Source organism: Astatotilapia calliptera, chromosome 2, assembly GCF_964374335.1.
Source record: "Astatotilapia calliptera chromosome 2, fAstCal68.1, whole genome shotgun sequence".
Taxonomy (NCBI): Eukaryota; Metazoa; Chordata; class Actinopteri; order Cichliformes; family Cichlidae; genus Astatotilapia; species Astatotilapia calliptera.
In genome coordinates this window covers 36,193,557-36,216,118 of record NC_137423.1, presented here as the reverse complement: position 1 = coordinate 36,216,118, position 22,562 = coordinate 36,193,557, and the positions used below count along the sequence as shown (strand labels likewise).

The following is a 22,562-nucleotide window of genomic DNA, read 5'->3' as shown; positions in this document are numbered from 1 at the left end:
TTGATAATGGCCAATTTTAAGAGCTTTATTTAATCCCCAAAGATGCACGGGTCTAGTACACAACATGTGCATATACAACATGTTTATCTCCTGGCTGATAAAAAGAAATCTCTCTAATGAGTAAATCACAATTAAAAACTCACAGTGTCAAAGACAGAAATGAACGAACAGCTCCGCTTCGAAAAAGCGGAGTTGTTCGTTCTTGCCTTGTGCTCAAGAAATAACTGTCAGCTAAATGGTCAAGAAATTCCCACTGGGCTGGTTTTCAGAAAATAATTCTTTCCTTGTACCGACACAAAAGAAAAGGCAGAAGGACAAACACAGAGAAATGACACTGAATGAATGTTCAAGATCTTTTCAGCTCTCTTTCTCATCACCTGACACTTTAGTTTGCATTTTGTAACCAACCCAAAGGTGTCAGAAGAGCTCCAACTCAAAGTGTTGGGTATACTGCAAAACCTAATGTGCGTTCTCATAGTCATTCCCCTTTAGCTTGGTGACTGATAAAGAATACAGAGTTTTTCAGGCATGCCCGACGCAAAGATTTATGTGCACACAATGGATGCACTGTTTCCCCCAGTGATAAAACCATGCATTGTTTGTCTAATATGCTGTGTTGCGCATTTGCTCAGGGAAAAAAAAGTATAAAATCAATATGCCATCAGCTATTTAGTAAATTATCAATAAAACAATTCGAACAGCATTGCAATATGAGTCACAACAGGATAAAAAGAAAGTGCTGAAAACACTCATTTTATATTTTGTGTAGTTTGTTGTCAAAAGATCACAAGAAACACAAACACAGCACGTAAAATAACAAAGACCTTTTCACTCCTGCAGAGGTTTTTGAAGATATTGCATATATTTGAAAACTAATCTCTTGTCTGCAAGCAAGCAGACAAGAGAATAGTTTTAACCAGGGGAGCTGACATTTGAAGTGACATGCTCCTTTGGTTTTAGCTTTTCACAGCACATTTTGGTCTCACGCTGGACTGCAATCCATCTTTCTGAATTACAGCACCGGAACAATTGATCCAGTCTTTTTAGTTCCCAGTATATTCCTGTAAAAAGCATCATTCCACAGAGACAAAAAACAGATTGAGATGGACTAAAGAAATGGATTCTCAGTTCTTCTTTTAAAATGCGTACGGTGTTTATACCGCTTATGAGCCAATATTCAAAAAACCTGACATTTTCTGTCACTCCAAGAGGACAGAGAGGTCAGAGAATGTACCTGTGCCAGGGTAAAATAAATCATTGCCAAGCAGAGAGTTTAGGTCAAACAATCACCCCTCTGATAATGCATGTCCATGGAGAGGCTGGCGAGATTCATTGCTGTGCTCCCTCTGACAATAATAGAGGCTTTCAAAGGCCACAGTCTTTAATTTCTAGTCCCTGCTATCAGGGATTTTACCCTCTAGAGAGGGGGAGGTCAACTGCCCCAGTTCCACAGCCCTAGAGCCGACATCCTGGGCATTAAGGGCTGAGAGAGGTGACTAAGGTCAGGCTGTGATTGCTGCTGGAGATGGCATGCTGTCGGGTCCAGGGGCTCATTGGACCCTTTTTTTTGGGACAAAGAAGCTTTATAGAGCAGCTCCTTGGTCAGTCTTATCAGGCCATCACTAATGGTTATGATATGATCTGTCTAGCATCACTTCCAATTAAAGCTTGCTGGGGGAATGTGGCAGACACTGCTTCCCATGTCAGTGAGGGCTCAGTAGCGCTCTCTGACTGTAGACTATTGTTTGAGCCGCTCATTTCAGTGGTGATCAGAGTTTTGTTGTGACTACCACAAAAGGAAATGGCCACTGGCCAACCCTGTTAGATGTGGTTGTGGTGGGGAGATGGAGAGGGTAATCAGTCTTCTTATTGATACCATGACCAGCCGGCTTCTCATTACGACAAAGGCTAACCTCTCCTATACAATATGAAGCTATAGCAAGAGGTTGTTCTTTTTGTGCAGATAGCAGTACCTTCTGACTAGAAAATTACGTCTCTGAGACTACTTATAATTTCTAAAAACTTTCTGGCCTCACACTATAGCCTCTGAGCTGATATCCCATTCTTGGAGCTTGCCACTTTCAAATGACTGTGACTGCAGCAATCCTTAACGGTGGCAAAGGCTGAACTTTAGATCCACAGTGCAGTGCAAGCCAGAATCCATCAAGGACCTCTTATCTACATCCAGGCCTAGGTTGGAAGTTGTGCAGACTTGGTGTGATGACACATATGAGGCTAGATGAACTCGGCTCTGTGCTGATATGAATTTGCTCAGGTGTGGACCTGGGAAACAAACCATCATCTGTTTGGCAAATGGCCTAGAGAGGATATAAAAATACCCAATTGAGAAAATGCCTAAATACTAATAAAAAAAGTAGCACTTTCCTTATTATCCATTAATAGTTTTACATAAATTAAGGTGAAAAAGCTTTTTTTCTATCTTGTGACTAAAAAGTCTTAACCAGCTCACCTGCTTTTCAGTGGTAGAAACATTAGAGAAAAGATGTTAACCTTGTGATGTGAATTTTAGTTACATGCCTGATTTAGAAATCTCTTGGCACACTGCAGTGGACAAAAATGAGTGGATTTTCTAATATGCAGACACAATATTTGTGGATGAAGTTACTGAACTAACAAACAAATGGCACCAGTGTTTACATTTTAAGGCATTAAACATCACATTTGATTAATGTTTTCTTTCTATATATATATTTTTTCATCAATTTTCTGGTGTTTAAAGATTGCAACAGGTTTCAATATGAGATTTAGCACGTTACCTCAAACATGTTGTCGGCTGTCACCTACTTCAATGGTCAACCTCCACCAGAGGTTAGTGAATGGAATAGATGGTCGTAATGAGGCAAGAGCAGCTGCGAGCCCTTTTGATAAAATGAGGTCACTAGAGCGTGAGCTATCAGTGAGCCTGAATGGGGGTTGGTCAGGGGTGTGTCTCACTCAAAAGAACCGGCGACAAACTATTTTGTATTGAAGGAATGTGAGGCTGCAGGCACTCCTTCTGCTCTTTTTCAATGGATGCCTGTGTTCAAAATAAATCATTTTAATTGATCTCAGATTCCCCCTCTCACCATTTTGCTAAATGATAATTGAAACATTAATAGGATGTTAATAGGATGTGTGTCCTAGTAACCTTTTATATAAATCTTACCCTAATGGAGAATATTCTCCATGACCACCATGAATCAAGAGTAATTAAATATGCATGGAAAAACACTAGTTTGGGAATTTCCTGCATTGCAAATAAGGTTTGACTGAGTGGGATAATGGATTGATGCAGGAGACAAACGCGCTACATGTATTTGTTAGAAAATAAAAATGGATTACTGCAGTATTGTGGCACCGAGTCTGTTTTTCAGGTTAATGCTAATGAGACTGGGTTCTCTAATATGGATTTTAAAATGCATACTTTGCCCTTCAGTTGGAGGCAGGACTGTACCTTTGGTTCAGGCAAGTTTGTTATGGGGACCCAAGGGTCTAAACACTGCTGAAAGGGCATGAGTAATTCATATGAGTGAGGCAGGGCTAGAATAGTGGTTTTGCCCATGAGGAGAGACTTTAGCTGGAAGAAACAAGATCCTCCTTATAGACTAATGGATGTGTTAGCAAGTGTGCTTTCAGACCAGCTTTCATGTTGGCTCCACCAGGGGGTATAGAGGGAATGGCAAATTAATTATAGAAATGAAGCCAACCTCTTTTCTTATCATAGAGGGCAGCTGTGTGGCATGTGTGTTTCCTCTTGCTTGTTTGCTTCGTTCAGTCGCTACAGTGGCAAAAAGTGTCCTGCTCTGTATCTAATCTCTGCTTCCCTTTATCAATCCATACCGCCTTACTCGTGAGAAAGACCTGCTGTCTGCGAGGGAGGTGAAGAGTGGAGCCTTTATTGAGTGAAAATTTCATATAAAGTGTTTCAGACTTGCTGAGAAAGAATCCAGCTTTGTCTTGCTTTTCAACTTATTTCATAGCTTTTACAACCTTCCACTCAAAGTCGACTAATAAATCAATGTTTCAAGTGGGATCTAGTGTTTCAGTGACATCATACTGTTGGCTGTGAAAGCACATTACCCACCAGTGGAATGTGAGTCTCGATGACAGCCTTCGTGCTCCTGATCAGTGTCTACGTTGTAGTTTTTTTGAGAGACATTTACAGTGTTAAATCTCCTAAAAGTGGCATGTTTGACCCACTGTTGCGGATGAAGGCGCTCTGTCTGAAAGAGACACTAGCACACACACACACACTAGCCTCACTTTCTGAAAGATTCCCAAAGGTCTGCTTTGGAAATAATGGGAAAGAACAACAGTGAATGCATGGAATATTAATGAAGGCTTTAAGCCAGCCTCAGCAAAAACTCTTAATATCAAACAGATATCACATATCAAGCAGAAAGGACATGTGCTGATGTGTTATCGTGCTGTTTTCAAGAACAGCGTGCTGAAATTCACTTTGTAATACAAAATGTTAATGTATTGTGGAAAGACTGAATTGTCTCATAATAAAGAGCCTGTTGCATTCTCCACTCACCTCCTACACCGGCTTACTTATTACTGATATATTGCTGCATGTTGAACATCAGCGTCAAGGATGAACTGAAATTACAACAATTCCTGGCTGAGAAATATCTTCACATGTCTCCGTTTTTTGTTTCAGTCTGAATGTGAGAAAAGTGTTGCGCCACCACTCATTTGTTTGTATTTTGATTCCAAGGACACAGACTTCCTTTGAAATTTTTAAGTCATCTTGGGCAATAGTTTTCCAGGCTTTCCAAAAGAATTTTGTTTTTCTGTGGACACTGACCAGTTTGACATATGAATCATTCAAGCATAAAAAAGAAACCTAAATAGAAAAGACGACCAGTGGTATGTCCACACATTTCAGACTAACTAGCAAAGAACCTATTTTAAATAGATTCTTTAGGTCATTTGTTTCTATCAAAAACTACTGCAAAAACAGAATTTCTTCTCATTTCTTCAGCTGAATCTATGAAAAATGCCAAAAATATCACAGTTTTACAAAAAGCTATTAGCTGAAAACTTGGCATGTCCAGTGTGTCCTTAAACCAACTGGGGAAACAGGGCAAGTGGATGACAAAAGAAGAAGTAGCAGGGCTAAAAAGTATCTACAGCAGTATCTGAGAGAGTGACACAGGCCCTGAGAAATGCATCTGGCTCTTCAGTCGAGAAGGGCCAGATGGTCTCGGAAATGGTCTCAGTGGAAGCGCGGCTGTCAAGAAGCCGTTCTTAAGAAAGGGAAACAGGAGAACAGGGCGCGGTACACGTACAGTGGAAGCTCTGTCATGGTATTGGGGATCTTGTCAAAATTGATGGAATTCTGAACATAAAGAAGTACTGTCAAATTTGGATCCACCATGCAATACCACCTGGAAAGTTTCTGATTGACAGTGGCTTCATTTTTCAGCATGACAATAATACTGAACACACTGCTGCCAGTGCAGTGAATTTATACCTGGATAGAAAAACACACAATGGAACACTATCAGTCACGGCCTGGCCTCAGAGCCTAGACCTCAACATTATTGAAGCGGTATGGTGTAATCTTGACACAGAAGGAAACAAAAGAAAAAACTATTCCCAAAGACGACCTAAAGAAGTAATGAGAAAGCTCAGCAAAATAAAAAAGGGGAAGTGGCTCAATCCTTTTGCACAGTACTATACTTATAGCACTGTGATGGATAAAGTTCAGCTGAGAACTTCTTTCAGTACACAAAGACACAATGGTTGTTAAGAAGCAGTGGATTCAAATTTCAGTTCAACCCGAAATTTCACCGGTGTCGAGTAAAAACAAGAAAACAAAGCAGAGAACATTTAATAGTTTAATTATAAGCTGCTGTATACATTCAGTGATTATTCCGATTTTCATGTTGCCAGAAGCCATGGGTGAGACCAGCAAAACATTCAGCTACAGAGATCTAGTTTGTTGTATGCAATTTGTCCATTTTCATTCATATTTTTCCACATTGTACATAGTTTACTGCAAAGCAACATAAAACCACATTGCTGATGTGCAACACGGTTCTTCCAAGACCTTAGTTCCCTCTCGCATGATTCCACCCAGTCTGTTGTGTGGTGCTCATAGTAAGGGAGAGCCCTGCTTATGCCACTGTGGTCTCAACCTTAGCTTTGAGATCAGGAGAACACAGATGGTACAGGGTGACAGCAGTGCTGAGTAAAGCTAATCTGCACATCACAATGCCCTCATCTGAAGTTGGAAAAGTCTTTTTTTCCCCACGTGATTGGGCCATATAGGAAAGCCAACCTATTACACAGATAAAATAGGTGGAACCTCGTTGCAGCCTGGAGAACACTGGAAGCTGTTCTTCCTCCTTTGATACTGAGATGAAGCAACATCCTGCAATCATTAAGGTTGTGTTTGCATCTTTTTTGGTTTCTTTTGCTATCTCACTCTAAGCTCATTGAACTGACACACTAATGTTGGTGCTGAAATCGCTTTTTTTTTTTGTCGTTGTTGTTTTATGTAATTTTTTTTGTCTTTTTACATTTTCTGGTAGCCCACACAGAAACTGGATGGCACAAGAACTGACCAATAAGAAACTCTTTACAACAAGGTAGACTGCAAGTCAACAGTTGCCAGGGATCACACAGTAAACAAAAAAAAAAATCCAAGTTTTGAACATAAACAACAAAAAAAACCCCCCAAAACAAATCCGGTTCAATATAAAAGCAAAAGACAAATGAACGAAAAGCAAGTTAATTTCAAGTATAACTTACTGATAAAATAACTACACAGCATTAAATATTCTCATTATACATTTTAAATTATTTATAAAATATATTTTGGCATATATGTTTTTTTTTATTTTTGTGTTTGTGTAACAAACGCTACTGTAGCTTCAGTTGAACACCAATGTTTATTCATTTTTTTTCTCTTGAAACAAAACATTAAAGGGATTGTCACATAACAACAGGTTATTAAAAATGATAATAGTAAACCCTATACAGAGTTTCACATAGCAAGACATGAGTGACGATCCCTTCTATCCTAGCCCCATAGTCAAAAGTCAAAAAAAGTACAAGACCAAAGCACAAAGTTCTAATTTGTGCTCCACTGGCTACAATCAAGGTTGGGCACAGGAGATTTCAAAAGCAGAAAGTCTTTTTTTTGTTTCATACAACGCAATTTGATCACAAGTATCTGTCTGTCCCCACCTCCTGCAGTCAGAGCGGCTTGGCAGACAACGAGAGTTCAATCAGCTCCATCCGTGATAAAATATAAATACTGTAAGGACCTCACAGTCTGATGACACGAGGATGTCCTCAGGGACATGCAGAGAAAGTTTCTCTTATTTGTCAGGGACAGGAAGACATGAGACCGGGAGGCCTCACCTTCCTTCTCCTGAATGCACTGCAAACTTCTGAAGGAGTAAATTGATGATATTTTTGGATGAATCCTGTGTGTATTTGTTTTTGTTTATTACAGTGACAGAACTCTATACAAAGGAACAAAGAGCGATTTTGGCAGCTAAAACAGACTGCAAAACCAAAGAAGGCAAATATCAGTTCGTGATACAAAAGTAGTTCAAAAGGCATAACTGTACGTATGAACTGGCACCTCAGGTGTCCAAACATGTAAAGTCCTGCTTTGGGTCGAGGGCTGGAGAGCTCCACTGGCCGTGTCCATGCAGTCGGCAGTAACCTGCCTGTCCACTCATCGCAGGCTGATAGAAAGAAATCTGAACAAAAAGCAAACAAGGAAAAAGTACTGCGACTACAACGAAGCCACATCCACTACCTGGGCCTGAGCACACAACTAGCTGCAGCATACGTCAGTTTATCTTCAGCCCAGGCTGGTTTTTCAATTTTGTATACTGCAAATGGGTGTGTCTCTCTACTGCCACAGCCAGATTTTCTTCTGTGTATACACAGCTATTGCGGGGTATATATATGTGAGTTTACACTGGATGTGTGTATACATGTTGGTGTGTGTCACAGAGAAGCTTGCTAAAGCACAATGTCCTTCAGGCGCTTGCTGCTGGGGGATTCCTTGTCTCGGCCGTCGTGGAGAAGCGTGTTGATCTCCCTTACAGCCGGCTCACTGTCCTTCCCCTCCGGCTGCCGCAGCAGGCTGTGGTTGGCGATTCGCTCTGCGTCACGGCATTTAAGCGTGTTGTAGGCAGATGACGGCTTGCACATTGGGCTCTTCAGGTGCACAGGGGAAGTGATGGGACTGGCCGCCTCCCGCCCATTGCCAGCTTCACGAACAGCCCCTCCATTGGCCTTGGGGCTACACACCTGAGACTCCTGAGTCCGCTTTCCCTTTATGTCTCCTCGTTCCACATCTTCAGACCCATCCTTGCCAAAGGTGGCAAAAGTCCTCTTTGTTGTGCCATCCTCATAGTGTGGCACGTCCACCGTGGTGGCCTCGATAGACAAAGCGATGACGTTGCGAGCGTGCTCGGGTGACTTGGCGCGTGCTGGGACTGTAACGCGAGGCATCCAGCAGCGGTCAGAGTGGCCTAGGATCCGACACTCATCCTGGCAGTGAAAGCCCTCACTGGGATCTGTGGGGAAATAAAGAGACAACCTAATTGTTATATTTGTTCTTAAAGTTAATTGATTTTCGTCTTTATTCTGATAATCCCCTCACGATTTAAGTATGTCAGAATTGACTTGAAAAACACATGAAAACTCAGTTAAGCATTACTAAATGATTTTTTTGCAATCTACATGAGCGCAATATTGCACTCCCTTTAACACTACTCCATGATAACTAGGGCTGGATGTTAGGGGCACGTCTAATATGCCAATTAAATTATGAATTGTTAAATCAAAAGTCCATTTGCAGCTGTTGTATAATTGAGTTTTCTGTAGCAACATTAGATGAAAGGCAGGTTTAAACATTGCAATCAGATATCTCACAAAGACACCAGACGAGTTGCGGTGCCGCTGCACGGTTCATATCTCTCTCCCTCTTTGTTTCTGTCATCTGGCGCCGGGTTATAAATATGTAATGATGTTTAACGCTGAAGTGAAAAAAAGATTTGTCTGAGTCTGTATAACTGCGTCTTCTGCATTTTGTTGTGTTGAGGGAAAAACATTTAAGAACATTTCTGCATCATTATAACAACAAAAGGAGCCGAAGTCTCTCAAACTCAAATGCTTTAATTCTTGTTTGTTCTTTAACAGTCCAAAGAGCAGTACTCAGAAATCTCATGTACACATAATTTTGTTTGTCCTCTGTCAATTTCATTTAGAAAATGTTCACGGTGTCACATTTCTAGCTTTAGCAGCAGAACGTTGATATTTTTTGGAAAATTTCAAACAAAACTCATTTTTCCTAAACCTCGATATGAAACCGAACCCCCCACCTGCTTCTTAGGAAGAAACCTGCCACACACATGCACAGTGACATATTTCTTTTCTCCCCTACTGCTTGTTTTACTCTAAGCAAGAGCCATCCTACTTTTCAGAGGCCCAAGGTGACAAGAAGGGATCGTGAGAGGGATTGCGATCGACCCAAATGCATACACTTACATCTGGCAATCGCAGCTTGACAGATCACCTAATTAAAATCACTAATGATCTGTTTTTCTCTCTTCTTTTCTGTACTCATGAGAGGCACCTCTGCTAAGCCCCCGGGGATCGATATTTAAAGACTGGAGACAGGCTTTTCAGGAGCAGATATGCCAGAGTTGTCTCTCATAAAGTATAATCTGATGAGACTGACAGATATGACCGGTTACCATGTCATGGAATAACTGAATGAGTATGTTAGGGATATCACGAGCTGTCTTAAAATTGTGAAGGAATCATCGCCTATGGGCACCGAAATCGCAAGTCATGAGTTACCAATGTCCATATGACAGAAGAGGATTTCTCTCATCATGTCTGTCTAATTGTGCACAGGCTGACATGCACTGACATGACATTCTCTCTCAAATGAATGTGGATGAAGAAATCCCGTTGTCTTTGAAGCATCTGAACTATACTTCACAGTAACAATTTAAGTACACACAATTTAATAATATGTAAAATGCATTTTTGAATTATTATCACCCAATACTATCCAAATTATACGTAACAGGCATAACGAGGCTGCTTTATTTAATTACCATACATTTAAGCTCATTTGATGAGGCCAAGAAGCAATAATGTGTGAAAACTGAATATTTCCCACTAGTTATAGTCCTGCATCTATGGAAATGACAATGAATGCTGATTGGTCCACGAAACTGCAATGGCAGCAATCAGGGAGACAAAAGGCATTGAGTTGGGGGTTTTGTTTAAACATTTCCAATCAGGATGTAATAATGCAATCACAACAGAAAGTAATTTTTTCCAGGTACCAAGAACATAATAGAGGATGATGAATAGAAAAATAAATAAACATAAAAAAGCACAATTTCAAAGCCTTTTTAACCCCGCGTAACTGCTTTACCTGTAACGGCACTTTAAAACGCATTTTTTTAAATATAAACTCGAAGAGGCAATGTAAAGATAATTGTTCACATGAGCATTTAGTGCTCTTATTGAAAACTTTTGTTTTACATTCATTCAAAAGTTGAGCTCTATATTTGGCAATCTGAAATCTCACCAAAATTCTTGTTTGGCATGTTTGACAAAGTAGATCTTTTGCTGCACTGATTAAAAATTTACAAGCATCTCGGTAATGAATTCAATTTCCTCTAAACACTTTGGCTTATTTCTATAGCCTAAAGCACTTTCTAAGGCGTGAAAAGCCTTGAGGCACAAAGAAACATACACAAGTTGTATGCTCTCTACTGCGCCGTGCGTGCAAATGCAGTGAATGCCATTTCTCTCCTTTCCTTTAGGGGTCTATGAGCGAGCAACTGGGTTGTAAATGACATTGTTATGAAAGCCAAGTGCTATTAACACTCACACATCCTGCCTTTCCTTGCAGCTTCATAAAACGCAGATGTTGCTCTAAAAGGCCCCAAAAACTGGAGGAGACAAAATTTAAATGAAAAAAGTGACAGGCCATCGACCTTTAACAAAACGTAATCTCCTCCCATTAAAAGATAAGAGAAAAACAAGCTTGTGTAAGGTAGGAGATGAATTAAAGGCTTTTACAGCACTGCTTAGATTTAGAAGTCAACAAGTACAGAATAGAAGACAGTAAAGGCCCTCCTGCTGTGCATGTGTATTCAAAGTTATCAGGAAAATAAGCTTGCCAATCAGCTCCAGGAACAGATTTAGAGTACGGAACAGAGAAGGATGTCATTGGGAGCATTTCCGATCCACAAAATTAATTACGAAGGGAGCTCCACCAGGAGGTACAGGCTGGGCTGCAGATTTTGTGTGTGTGTGTGTGTCTGATTTGTTCATTTAAAATATTGTGCAATATAATGGTAATAAAGTACAACTCTAATCATGTATCAAGATCACAACACTACTATTATATCAAACATGCTGCACTCTAATGTTGACTCCAAGGTAGTAGAAAGGACTTTATATATAGGATTGAAAATATGAAATTAAAAAAATAAAACATGTGCAAAAGCTAAAGTCTCCTGATAGGACTCCATGTTTTTTCTGTTTGTAGTTATAGCACCAATTTGCATCAACACAGGGTGAAAAACCCATGCTTCCTTCCATCTCATCTTGCATCTGTTACCTGCCGGCAGCCGATTCTGTCCTGTCTATTTGACTCAATCAGATGAAGGTGTCTGAACTTCAGCTTACAGCAGACAGATCTTCAGTTTCAGCGAGGGAATCCCACATCCTGACAAGCTCGTTGCTCAGTTTACCCTTGTGCACTGCGTATAATGATCCCTTCATGTTATGCAGCTGCAGGTGCTATTTGTTTGTTGCTAATGTAGCAAGAAAAGAAGAATCAGCAAAAAGACTAAAATCCACTGACACAAAAGGGAAGGGATGCGTTCACTGAGCGAGACGCCTCCCCGTATAATTCCCTGAGCTTTCGCCAGCTATTCTGCGTCCTGTTTGCCTGACTCGGAAAACGCAAACGCTTATCCCTCCAAAAGTAGCGCACACAGCCTGAAGGTAGAAAATGATGATGTAATCCTGTAAAATCAGCGTAAGCAGCGGCAAAACAGAGAATACCAGTTTGGAGGGGCAGAGACAGGGTTGAGTAGATATGAACCAGATTCAGGTGACAAAATCATAATTCTGTATGTCTTAGTTTGACTACCACAAGACAACTGGGAACTGCAGTATGACACGATGCAGTCAGTTTGGTTTTACAGGATGATAAACCCTAAAAAGAATTATGAACAGCAGTGCAGGAACAGCAGTACGGTATGATAAATCATCTTACTAAGAGTGCCACTTGTGGCTTAAACTACTTTTGTTTGTACTTCCTCTATATGTGACATTTTTGATGCAGAAGAAACAATGCATTTCAACTGATGGTCTTATGAAAACAGATGCTACTCAACAGACATCCAGACAGCATCACAGCTTCCTGTGATGGAACTGTTATGAAAGGAAATAATGTAGACTAATTTAAACCTCGCTATGCTTTACTTATGGCCTCCACAGACTTTACCAATTCCCTTTGATTTCTTTTGCTTGTTTTTCTGTTGTTACCTTATTGTCTTTGATATTAATCCCCATTAAATATTCAGTAACAACGCTACCAAATAGTCTGAAAAGATCAAACAGCACACAACAACACTGCCATTATGCTACGTGCCCCTTTTCATTGGTTGGGAGTACAGGTGTAAAATCCAAAAATCGACTCATAAGTTATAAACACGATCGAAGGCCTAAGGAGTCAAAATTTCTTGTCGTGTGTGTGTGTTTTCATTTAAAGCTTTTCATTTGCAGCTAAAATGTCCACTTTTCTGGTCTCATCTTGGTATGCCACAGTATCTTTAACAATGAGAGGGCTGTTTTCTAATTGCTACTCCATATTAATTTTCCATCCTGGCAGTCACATGGCAAAGCATGATTAAATCTAAATTGTTACTACAGAGTCTTGATGGAGCCTGTAATGCAAAAGCTGATGAAAGCGTCACAAGGGAGAGAAAAAATACTGCACGAACAGAAAAGACGGTGCCTGTCTGTGGTTGGTTAGAGTTCAAAATATGCTCAAGAACTAACAGGTTTGGTCCTCTCCGATCCTAACACAACAAATAGAGCTTAACATCTAGTCTGTCCTAACTACAGCAAAGGACAGTTCTACGGCCAGCTGAGGCTGAGGCTTGGCCAAGCAGCCTCCTACACTACTCACAAGGGAGAGTCCAAGCACTGCTGTCATCCCAGCCAGCCAATTCAGTCTGTGGGCCATAAATCAGCCTTGAGGCTTGGCTCCTGCGGGAGCAGCAAGATGGAGTGTGATGGTCTTGTTTTTACAAACAGTAGAGGGGCACCCTTACTGCGCCACGTAAGCCATCATTCTCTGCACAGCATCGAGTCCTCTCCTTCTCCCTACAGCATCTGGTTCAGTCACATCAAGCTATCCCCCCCACCCCCCGAAACGTCTAATTCATCCCTCACAGCTCCCTGCACAAGGCCATCCTTTATGCGTCCCCTCCTTTTGTCTTGCTCTTTCATCTAATCAGTTCTACTGTCTCATATACGTTGATGTAATTAAATGAATCCTTCACCCAAAAACCTTCTCTAATTTCTGCCTATCTGTTCAGAATTCCTTCAGTTCTGCCGGTCAAATATTAATTGTCAAGAAAATTAGACACACTGTGTGGCCTTGTTAGTACTGTCTTATGACTGTTAAAGCCGGGGGTTCATAGGGCCGTCGTTCTATTTCTGAGCATTAGTAGCAGTCAATTTATCAAGAACACATTCACTGCCTAATACATCCCGCGCTGCACTGAGTGTCTGACAGCTTGTCACTACTACCAGGCCTACTTATGTCTTTCCGAAAACCTGATGTAAGATGGCAAGTTAACTTCATTTTGAGCCAGTCTTACGCTTTCTGTTCTTTGGAAATGCTTGTCAATAATTGTTCTAAATGCTAGCAACAGTACGTGCCAAATTCTGCAAATTTTTACTTCCACCGTATGCTCGCTTCCCTTGCTGCTGGCCCATCCAGCAACGCTAGAGCTTTCTATAATGGGTCTGGGTATAAAGAATGAATTTCCAAAGTGGTGTTGACAAACAATGCACTTGCCTCTAAATTGGTACAAACGGCATCTGTTTAACAGCTGTGTAACAGCAGCGGGATGAAAAAAGTGATCACTATGCTGTTTTATAAATCACTATGTCATCGCAGAGCAGTGTTTTGTTCAAAAGCAGGACCACTAGCCAATGGACTGCTTGATGTAGTGGAAACGATGTGAACTGGTTGTCATTATGACATACGTGGGTGGGCTGGTTTCCATGCCCTGGCAACACATGCTGTCTTGCTGAGAGAATTGTCTCACCTTATTGTGGCCTACTCCTACCATAGCTGGCTCCTAGAGGTTGCAGTGTCTCAGGAACAGTTTTAAAGGCTCTAAAAGTATTACCCTCGGCTCGGGTCATGACATAAAGAACATTTGAAGGGGCATGATTTACAGTGTTCAGGTCTTGTTTGAACAGACATCAGAATTTATGCCCTGGTTTTCATATAGTACATCAGCCAGTGACCATTTAACTCTCTCCACAGGCACTCTGGACTAGATTTAACCCAGACAGAAGCGCATAAAGAGCTAAGCCCAGTTGTACACAGCTATACTGTGTTAAAGAGGCAGTAAAAAGGTTCTTAACACAGGCTCCATCACCAGAACAATACACTTACATGTTCACAGAATTCCATAAAAATAAGGCCAGGATCGTGTCTGGCAGAAAAGTACCCCACGCTTCAGCCACAGTGCCAATTCATACAACATGTGATGACACTAAGTGGACACTAAAATTCATATCATTATGATATCCATATCCCACAATTATTCTGTTCAGGTTTTGCTGTTGTAATCAAACCACCATCCTTAGGGCTAATTGCCATTATTGTTAAAGAACTATATAAATAAATAAATAAATAAATAAATAAATAAATAAATAAATAAATAAATAAATAAATAAATACAGCACTTGGACTTTAAAATTCCAGTTGCATTTCAGATACTGAAAGGTTACTGAAAGCAGATTGGATTTTAATTATATATTTCCCTAATTCTGTACAGTGAATAGACGATAAAAAAATCTGTACTGTACACGTGGTTCTTCTTCTGCGAGATAATGATGCCAACCGCAACACTGTCATAGGAAAAAAGAAATCAGCTTAATAACTTTACTGAACTAAATTGGATAATTTTGTGGACATATAACTTTCCCGAGGAAAAAAAACAGAAAAACTAATCAGGGATATAATTTGGTGATGAATTTCATCAGATAAATTTCATCTCTGGATTGGAAGTGTTTTAAATGGATGATTATTTTAAAATATATAATATGCAATTAAAGTCGAAATTAATCTTAAACTTGGGCTCATCTCATTCACATAATTTGATGTATTTCCAATTGAAAAAGCATTTGGTGGCAGGGGGGAGCTCATGCATGAAGGAATCTTTCAAAGGTGCCAGCAACAAAACTGCAGTTTTCCTAATTGGAAAAGCACTGTAAAGCATTTAAAAAGCTTTGCTTTATTATTACCATATTTTTCTATTATCAAGACAAATTGTAAGAATTGTTAGTGTGTACTATTCTCAGTTCTCTTGGATCCCGACTTTCAAAAAGCAGGTAGCATGTTTCAGAATTACAATATTTGCGTTTGGTTTTTTTAACCTACAAACAAGAAGCAACACAATCCCAATGAGTGATTTAAAGATCTCTTTGTAAAGCGACTGCATCGGCAAGTGTATGCATTTAAATAGAGTGTTTTACCATGACGTGATGCACTTTGCAAAAATCGCACGGTGAATTTTGGCCTTGTAAAGTCTGAGCAGCTAAATTGCCCTTCTAATGACGAGCTTCAAATTAACCTGTACTCAGGCGCTGAATGCCCCCAACAACAATATAATACGCCCCTCAAACTCAGCACAGCAGGCTGCCGGCGTCCCTGTTGCAAACTGCCCACTCCACAATGCCAGCCAGCCAGACCGCCTGCCTGCCTGCCTCTGTCTGCTTGGCTCGTTTCCCCTACAATGCATCTGCAGAGGACATCTTTAAATACACTGGAACAAATGCAGCATTTCTGTGTTTAAGCTTGACCGAGCTAGCGAGCTAATTTGCTCCTAAACCCTTGAGTCTGGGAGAAGCAAAGGGGCACACTCTTAAATTACATCAATGAATGGGGTTGGAGCATAGATGAAAGCTACTGTACGTGGTGAGTGGGGATGGAGAGAAAAAGAGCCGGAGAGTCGGCTTAAGGATAGAAGCACTATGGACTATTGTTATATTTTGTCCAATCTGTAAGGTAAAAACAGATGTCACTGCGATCTATGGCTGACAATTAAATATTCTTCAAGGAAACCAAAATATAAGTCTAATAAAAAAGTAATGGTTCCACATAAGAGAAAAGATAAAGCGCTAATGTCAAGGTAATAGCACACTGCAACACAGAAAATATTGCTTTGTGTGCTATGGGGCTTTTAGTGAATAGGAAGTCCAATTCATTGCTTTATTCACAAATATCAAGGATTCTAACTCTATTTTTATTTATTTATTATTCTTATTCTTGGTGCAAACATTTCTCACAGTGAGAAAAGATTACTTTTTCACCTCTTAAGTGTTATTTCTTTTAGCCAACTGAAATGCCCACTTGTATCCAAACAACTGGGGATGGCACACCGGGCAGAAAACCAATATCTTGGATTTCCTCTCCCTCTGTGAGCTTCTGCTTTGCCTCAAAAGACTGGCCTTACATAATTAATATAAAGTGAACTTGACTGAATGTGAAGCCACATTATGCTAGCCAGGACTGTTTTATATTCCATTTTATCTTGTCATAGAAGTACCAGCATGACTCCTGCTCTCTCGTGTTCTTGTGTTTTCAAATTTTTCCTTCCTTTAAAAAAAAAAGGAAGAAAGAAAAGAAACACATTTTGCAAAATAGGACAGTATGTGTTATGGGCAGGTTATTAATACAGTAAGAGGAGGTGGGTCACCACGGAGAAAAGCGGGTCACGGCTTGGGAAAAAAAACAAATGAAAAAAATAATTACACAGTTTTCTCCACCTGAATAGTCAACATCACTTAGCAGCAAATAAAAGAAATCAGACAAACACAGCAAGGTCTCCACTGTGTTGAGATGCATTAGATTTCCACCTACTGGGTAGAAGAAACGCACGAAGGAGGCCTTCCAACGCTTTCTAATGCTCTTCCATTTCTCTGTCACAAAGGCCAATCTGTTTGGCATCTGGGAGGCATTCTGATGCTCTCCCAGGTTCTCCATTATCCACCGCAGTGAGCTTTGCACCATGATACCACTTAATATAAGACAGTCAGAACCAATGTCTGTAGCATTAGCCACCCACCCAGTGCTACACTGTATAGAGGAGTGACACTGGTGAGGCTACAGCTTGTATCTAAGACACAGATTGAAATGGAGGTGGAAGACTGGCCTGAAGAAAAGAGAAAGAGCTAATAAGCACATCTTTTCTGATTTAAGGAACATGACTATAGCATACATAAGGATGATAGCAGGGGCCTGACACAGTGCTAGTAATTGGATTTCTCAGCCCCTGTGCCCACTCGTGATAACATGAAAAGTCCTTATGTGTGGCAAGAGAGCAAGGTGCAGCAGAGTGGAAGTGACAGGTGTCAAAGATCCAATTCCCCTGCTCCTCTCCATCTTTGAGTTCCTTTTCTCTAGAGACAGCTGAGGAACAACTTGCCCTGTGGTAAAGCCAAACACAAGCTTGACATTCAGTTGCAAATCCAAGGTAGTTAAACCTATGTAAAGTGGAACAGAGGGGGAGGAGGGGGAGGAAGGGTGGTATTAGTGGGGGGTCTCTAAGCACTGTGGGTATAAGAGGTCATGGCCTGATTGCTTGCTTTATTTATTTTCTGATGCTGATGTGAGCTGAATACAGACGAGCACTGGATTTCTAAGATGAGCTGGAGAACACACAAAGGAGCCTGAGACCCCCCGCTGCATCTCGGGGGGTCGTGGAGGATACGGCCGCGGTCCCCTCGCTGTCCTCTCCGTGCATTTGGAACTCATCCTTAACGAGGACTGCACGAGAAGAGGCACATCATTAAAAAAAGCCATTCTGGGACATTCCTGTCCGCCATTAAACGTAACAACCGACCTCTCTCATTATCTTTTATCCTCCCCTTTAAAGAGGTGGGGTACAGAGTGGTATAAAAACTCAAATTTGGCTGCCAAGATGCAGCGAATTCTCTCTCTCGTTCAATTATACATAAAAGGAACAACATAAAAAAACCTCCTGGAATTTATCACAAGCATTTTTCTTTATATTATAAACCCTATCTCTGAAACTAAGCAGATTAATGTTAACAGTTACTCCAGTATTTACATGTTTCGCGCTAACCTGATTTTACATAATATACTAATGTGAAATGATAATTAGGTTAATGCCCAGAAAGATATGTGGTAGCCTTAAGCAAATATCTTATTAGCGGCATAATACAAAAATAGAGGGCCTTTGTGAATATTCTTTTTTTAATGCTGATAAATTTACTTAATTTGATTATCCACCACCGCCAGATACACCACAACGGAGAAACACCGCTCTGAGTCAGTTCAGTTCTTGACCTTTCTCACCAGTGAACTAAGTCCAAGCAGAGTGAATCCAGGGTGTGCATGCCAGAGTAGCTCAGATTAAATTCAATGTGATGTTCAGGTTATGTGCTCTAAAATCTGATCCTCACTCAGCGCAGAAGACCCCTTTAAGATAAGCAGTAATATATGCTTTTTTAATCTGAACGACTAAAATTACTAAGGTGCGCATTAATTCACTAAGTCAGAAATAAACAGAGCACAGAGGATTATGAAGACGTGTCGAAAGACAAAATGCCTGCAAGGCATTGTGGAACCTGGTGGCCAAGAACGGGCTGGGGGATGCTATCTGCATCCACACATATCTCAGCAGCTTCCCCCTCTCCATTACTCTGATCTCCCTCTTTCATCAATAGTTTATATTCTGGGCTACTAGCAGCCGCACAGTACCTACCACTGTTGAGGCTGACTCAAAATGTTCAATTACAACACACTGAGCTCATCTCTGCAAGGTCATCTCGGGGACAGAGAGGGGAACACTGACACTAATTGGTAAATGAAAGATAGTAATGATAGTGCTGGTTTTCTATGACTTCCCTTTAACCTCTGCTTAACTACTTTTAGAGTACAAATCCAGTGCGCACAAGCTTCCGTGTTGTTTTACAGCATATGCAAAGTCTCGAGAAGAGAAATCCTGCATTTCTAAAAGTAAAATGTTACAGAATAAATCATTCTCGCTGAATATACATGAGGAGAGCAAACTATGGAAATATTATGGCACTCTGCCTGAGGTAGTAACCTTTTTGTTGCCACGACGGAGAAGGACGACATAACTTTACATATTACCGCTACATATTCCATCTGAGCTATAATGTTGTCAGGAGAAAGAAGGTGATGAGAACTAAGATAAAAATCAGGATGGAGAAGACAAAGGCATCGGGGGTAGACAGTGAAATGAAAGGAAAAATAAAACAGATGAAATCTCAAATGGATTAAGGAGGATGGGAGTGCTGTGTTTTTTTCCCACAGAAAGGAAGTAATAGGGGTTAAAAAAAGAAATGCACATCGCTGCAGCACAGGAGACCCCCCCTCTCTCTCTTCCTCCCTTACCCCAGCTGCAGTGATAAATGTCTCTTTGTATTCTGGACAGAAAACTGCAGGCTACAATGTACTTGTCAAAAGACAGCTGATTTTCCCCTTAAACAGAGCAGAATATATTCTTAATCTTTCCTTTCACACGGGGAGAAGATAAAAGAAAGGCCTCGTGCCAAGACACTTAAAGCCCAGGAAATCTCCCTCCATTCACTACACGTTTGTGTGGCGCGCAGTTATGAATGTGTTCCTGTGTGTACAATATACGTGTTTGCAGCAGCAGGTGTAGATATAGCATGTGCAACTGCATGCTGTTTGTACTTTTCCTAAATTTCTCAGCATCCTTAATCCCCGCAGTGAAGCCATAGTTCCACTATGAGGGCTCCTAAATGGAAGTCAGTGCTACAGGTAATGGAGCTGATTATAGCTATCTGGGCTGTGGGCCAGCTGCCAGACTCTGCCCTGCCTGGAGGGAGCACAGGCCGCCTGGTGTCTGATATCCTGGGATCCCTGTAATACAAGCCTTGCTTTGGCAGTCACTCTGTGACTATCCTGCCCACTTCCAGCCACACATCAAGGCTCCTTTGAGTTTGTCTATGTGTATAGTATGTCCTCATCAGGCTGTTTACTCAACAAAGTATCAGACTGGAGTCGTACAATTTCAGCAGCAAAGCTGTGGTAAGTCATGCTTTCAAAGGACTTTTGTGGGCTCATGATAGGACCTCATGTTGTCAACAGAGGATCAGGCTCTGCTGCAGAATTATAGTATCAGCTGTTTTCTAAACAAAGTGTAGAATGCTTCTGGTGGCGAACTTACTCAAACAAACTGCATTCCCGACACAACACACAACAATGGCTAATCAGCTGGGAATGCATCCCCCCCCAACATAAACCTTTCAGCTGACCAGCAGCCAGTAGGGTTAACACAGTAATCCCCCGCCCTTATTTCCACTAAATTTCACAATAAGGATATTTACCGCAGTGCTGGGCATCAAGTGTTAAAACATGGTATGCTAGTCCCATTAATTTATCGTTGCAGGTGGGACAGCACGGTGCAACAGGTCCTTACATTTAAGTAAATGAAAAAAACATCAGTGATCACAACAAAAGACTAAAAATGCTTAAAGTCCCTTAAGTATAAAACATACTCTGTAATACTATGAGTGGTATAAACGGAGGTCCACTTCTATTTTATGACATGACAGCGCCATGATTAAGACTTGGTTAATCAAAAATGTGACTTGTGACAAATGCCTTGGTATTTCTTTGTGATGCTCTTTGTGATCTTTGTCTTGAAAGGTGCTGTAGAAATAAACTTTTACTTTACTTTACTAGGGGAGGTTTAGTCATGAAATCCCTGGGGGGCACTTTGTCGTAATGTCTTTACGTGTACCACAACAATCTTTTGGAATTTTTTAAAAAAAAGGCCTCTTTGTTAAATATTGATATTAACAGCTCTACTCTCTACAGATTTTGCTGCTCTAAATAAAATCGCTTATTTTCCTGACAAATTTCCATAACATCTCGAGAGCTTTGTCCGCGGTCAGTTGTTGAAATGTCACCGTCGCCCTTGTGAAGAAGTGACAATAACTTTTACTTTGCAGGTAACAAAAACACGCAGCAACCATGGAAATTGGAAACTGAGTACATTTAAAGGAGATGTAAATGAGTGCATTTCAAGGAGAAATTACATTTTGCATTTGCTGCATTATACTGTGGCGGGGGTTGTGGGTGAAACGTGCAAATAGGGCTCTTTGTTTTGCTGAGTCGACTTTACGTGAAAATAAGGTGAGATAGTGATCTCCCAACCCCTCGGGAGAACATCACAAAAACGTGTCAAAATAAAGATACAACAATAAGCTAAAACATCAAAAAAGCTCCAAAGCCCTCTGTTTTTATGTAAAAATTAAATGCCTTTATTCTCAAGGCCTTAGAGGGTTTTTTTATTTTAGCTCATGTGCCCCTTACAAAGAGCACCACAAATGGATGTTTTTTAAATCCAGGAAGGATTCAATTCAATTCTGAAGATACTGAAAAAGATAAATGAAAAAAAGGGTGTTATCTTAATTTTTAATATCATTATTACATCGTAGAAACAACAAAAAGTGAAGTAATGAGCGGCGTGCTGATGTCACCCTCCAGAAAGATCGAAGGTGTAAAATGTTTTAATTCTAGTTATATAATTACAAAATGATTCATCGTACTTAATAACATCAGATCGATCAATTGGCAATTGATTTTTTACAATTTCATTTTAGCACAAATGAGGCTGCAGTTGTTTAGTCATACAGCCCCTGCTTTAACACCGTGTTTAAAATGGCTTGCGGTGCAGGAGAGGTTATGGCATGTGGTGATCTCAGAGAATTATAAGGACAATATCGCGGCTGTAAAAATGGCTGCTGCCTCGGTTCCTCAAACGAGGACCAGAATCAGTCAGAGCCACAAAAAAGCAGGTAGACTGGAGACACGCACACCACAGCTCGGCATCTTGCAATTCACTCTATTTCCCCCAAACTTCTAGTATTTCACTCTTGTGCCATCTCTTTATCTTTCTCCCTCCTCTCCCTCTCTCTCGTTCCCATTCTTTCCCTGATTAACCTTTAAAGACACACACTTGCAGCCTCACACACACTCAACACGCTGTGCACACACTCTCGAACAGGTTTAAAATTCAGGTACTCTCTCCTCTCTCTTTATTACACACTCGGCCCCCATCAACTTCTGCACATTACCTGTTCTTAATCTCCCTCCCTCTGTCTGGGATCATCCTGATCCCCCTGTTTTCCCATCTGCTGTCGATTGGGGCCCAGCTTTGCTAGGTGTTCAACAAACAACGGTGATTCACTTGGTTTCTGCGGAGATTATTAACACA

At 40.7% G+C, this 22,562-nt stretch overlaps 1 protein-coding gene across 8 annotated transcripts in view; it reads right to left on the bottom strand.

The window, feature by feature from the left end:
* Nucleotides 1-6,883: 6,883 nt before the first annotated feature.
* Nucleotides 6,884-22,562, bottom strand: part of pcdh19 (protocadherin 19) — a 51,009-nt gene continuing 35,330 nt past the window's right edge. For all 8 annotated transcript variants that reach the window (XM_026146126.2, XM_080308424.1, XM_080308447.1 and 5 more), the window contains exon 5: nt 6,884-8,552. In XM_026146126.2, coding sequence (XP_026001911.1) covers nt 7,993-8,552 — 560 coding nt within the window. In that variant the 3' untranslated portion in view covers nt 6,884-7,992. The remainder of the gene's footprint in view (nt 8,553-22,562) is intronic.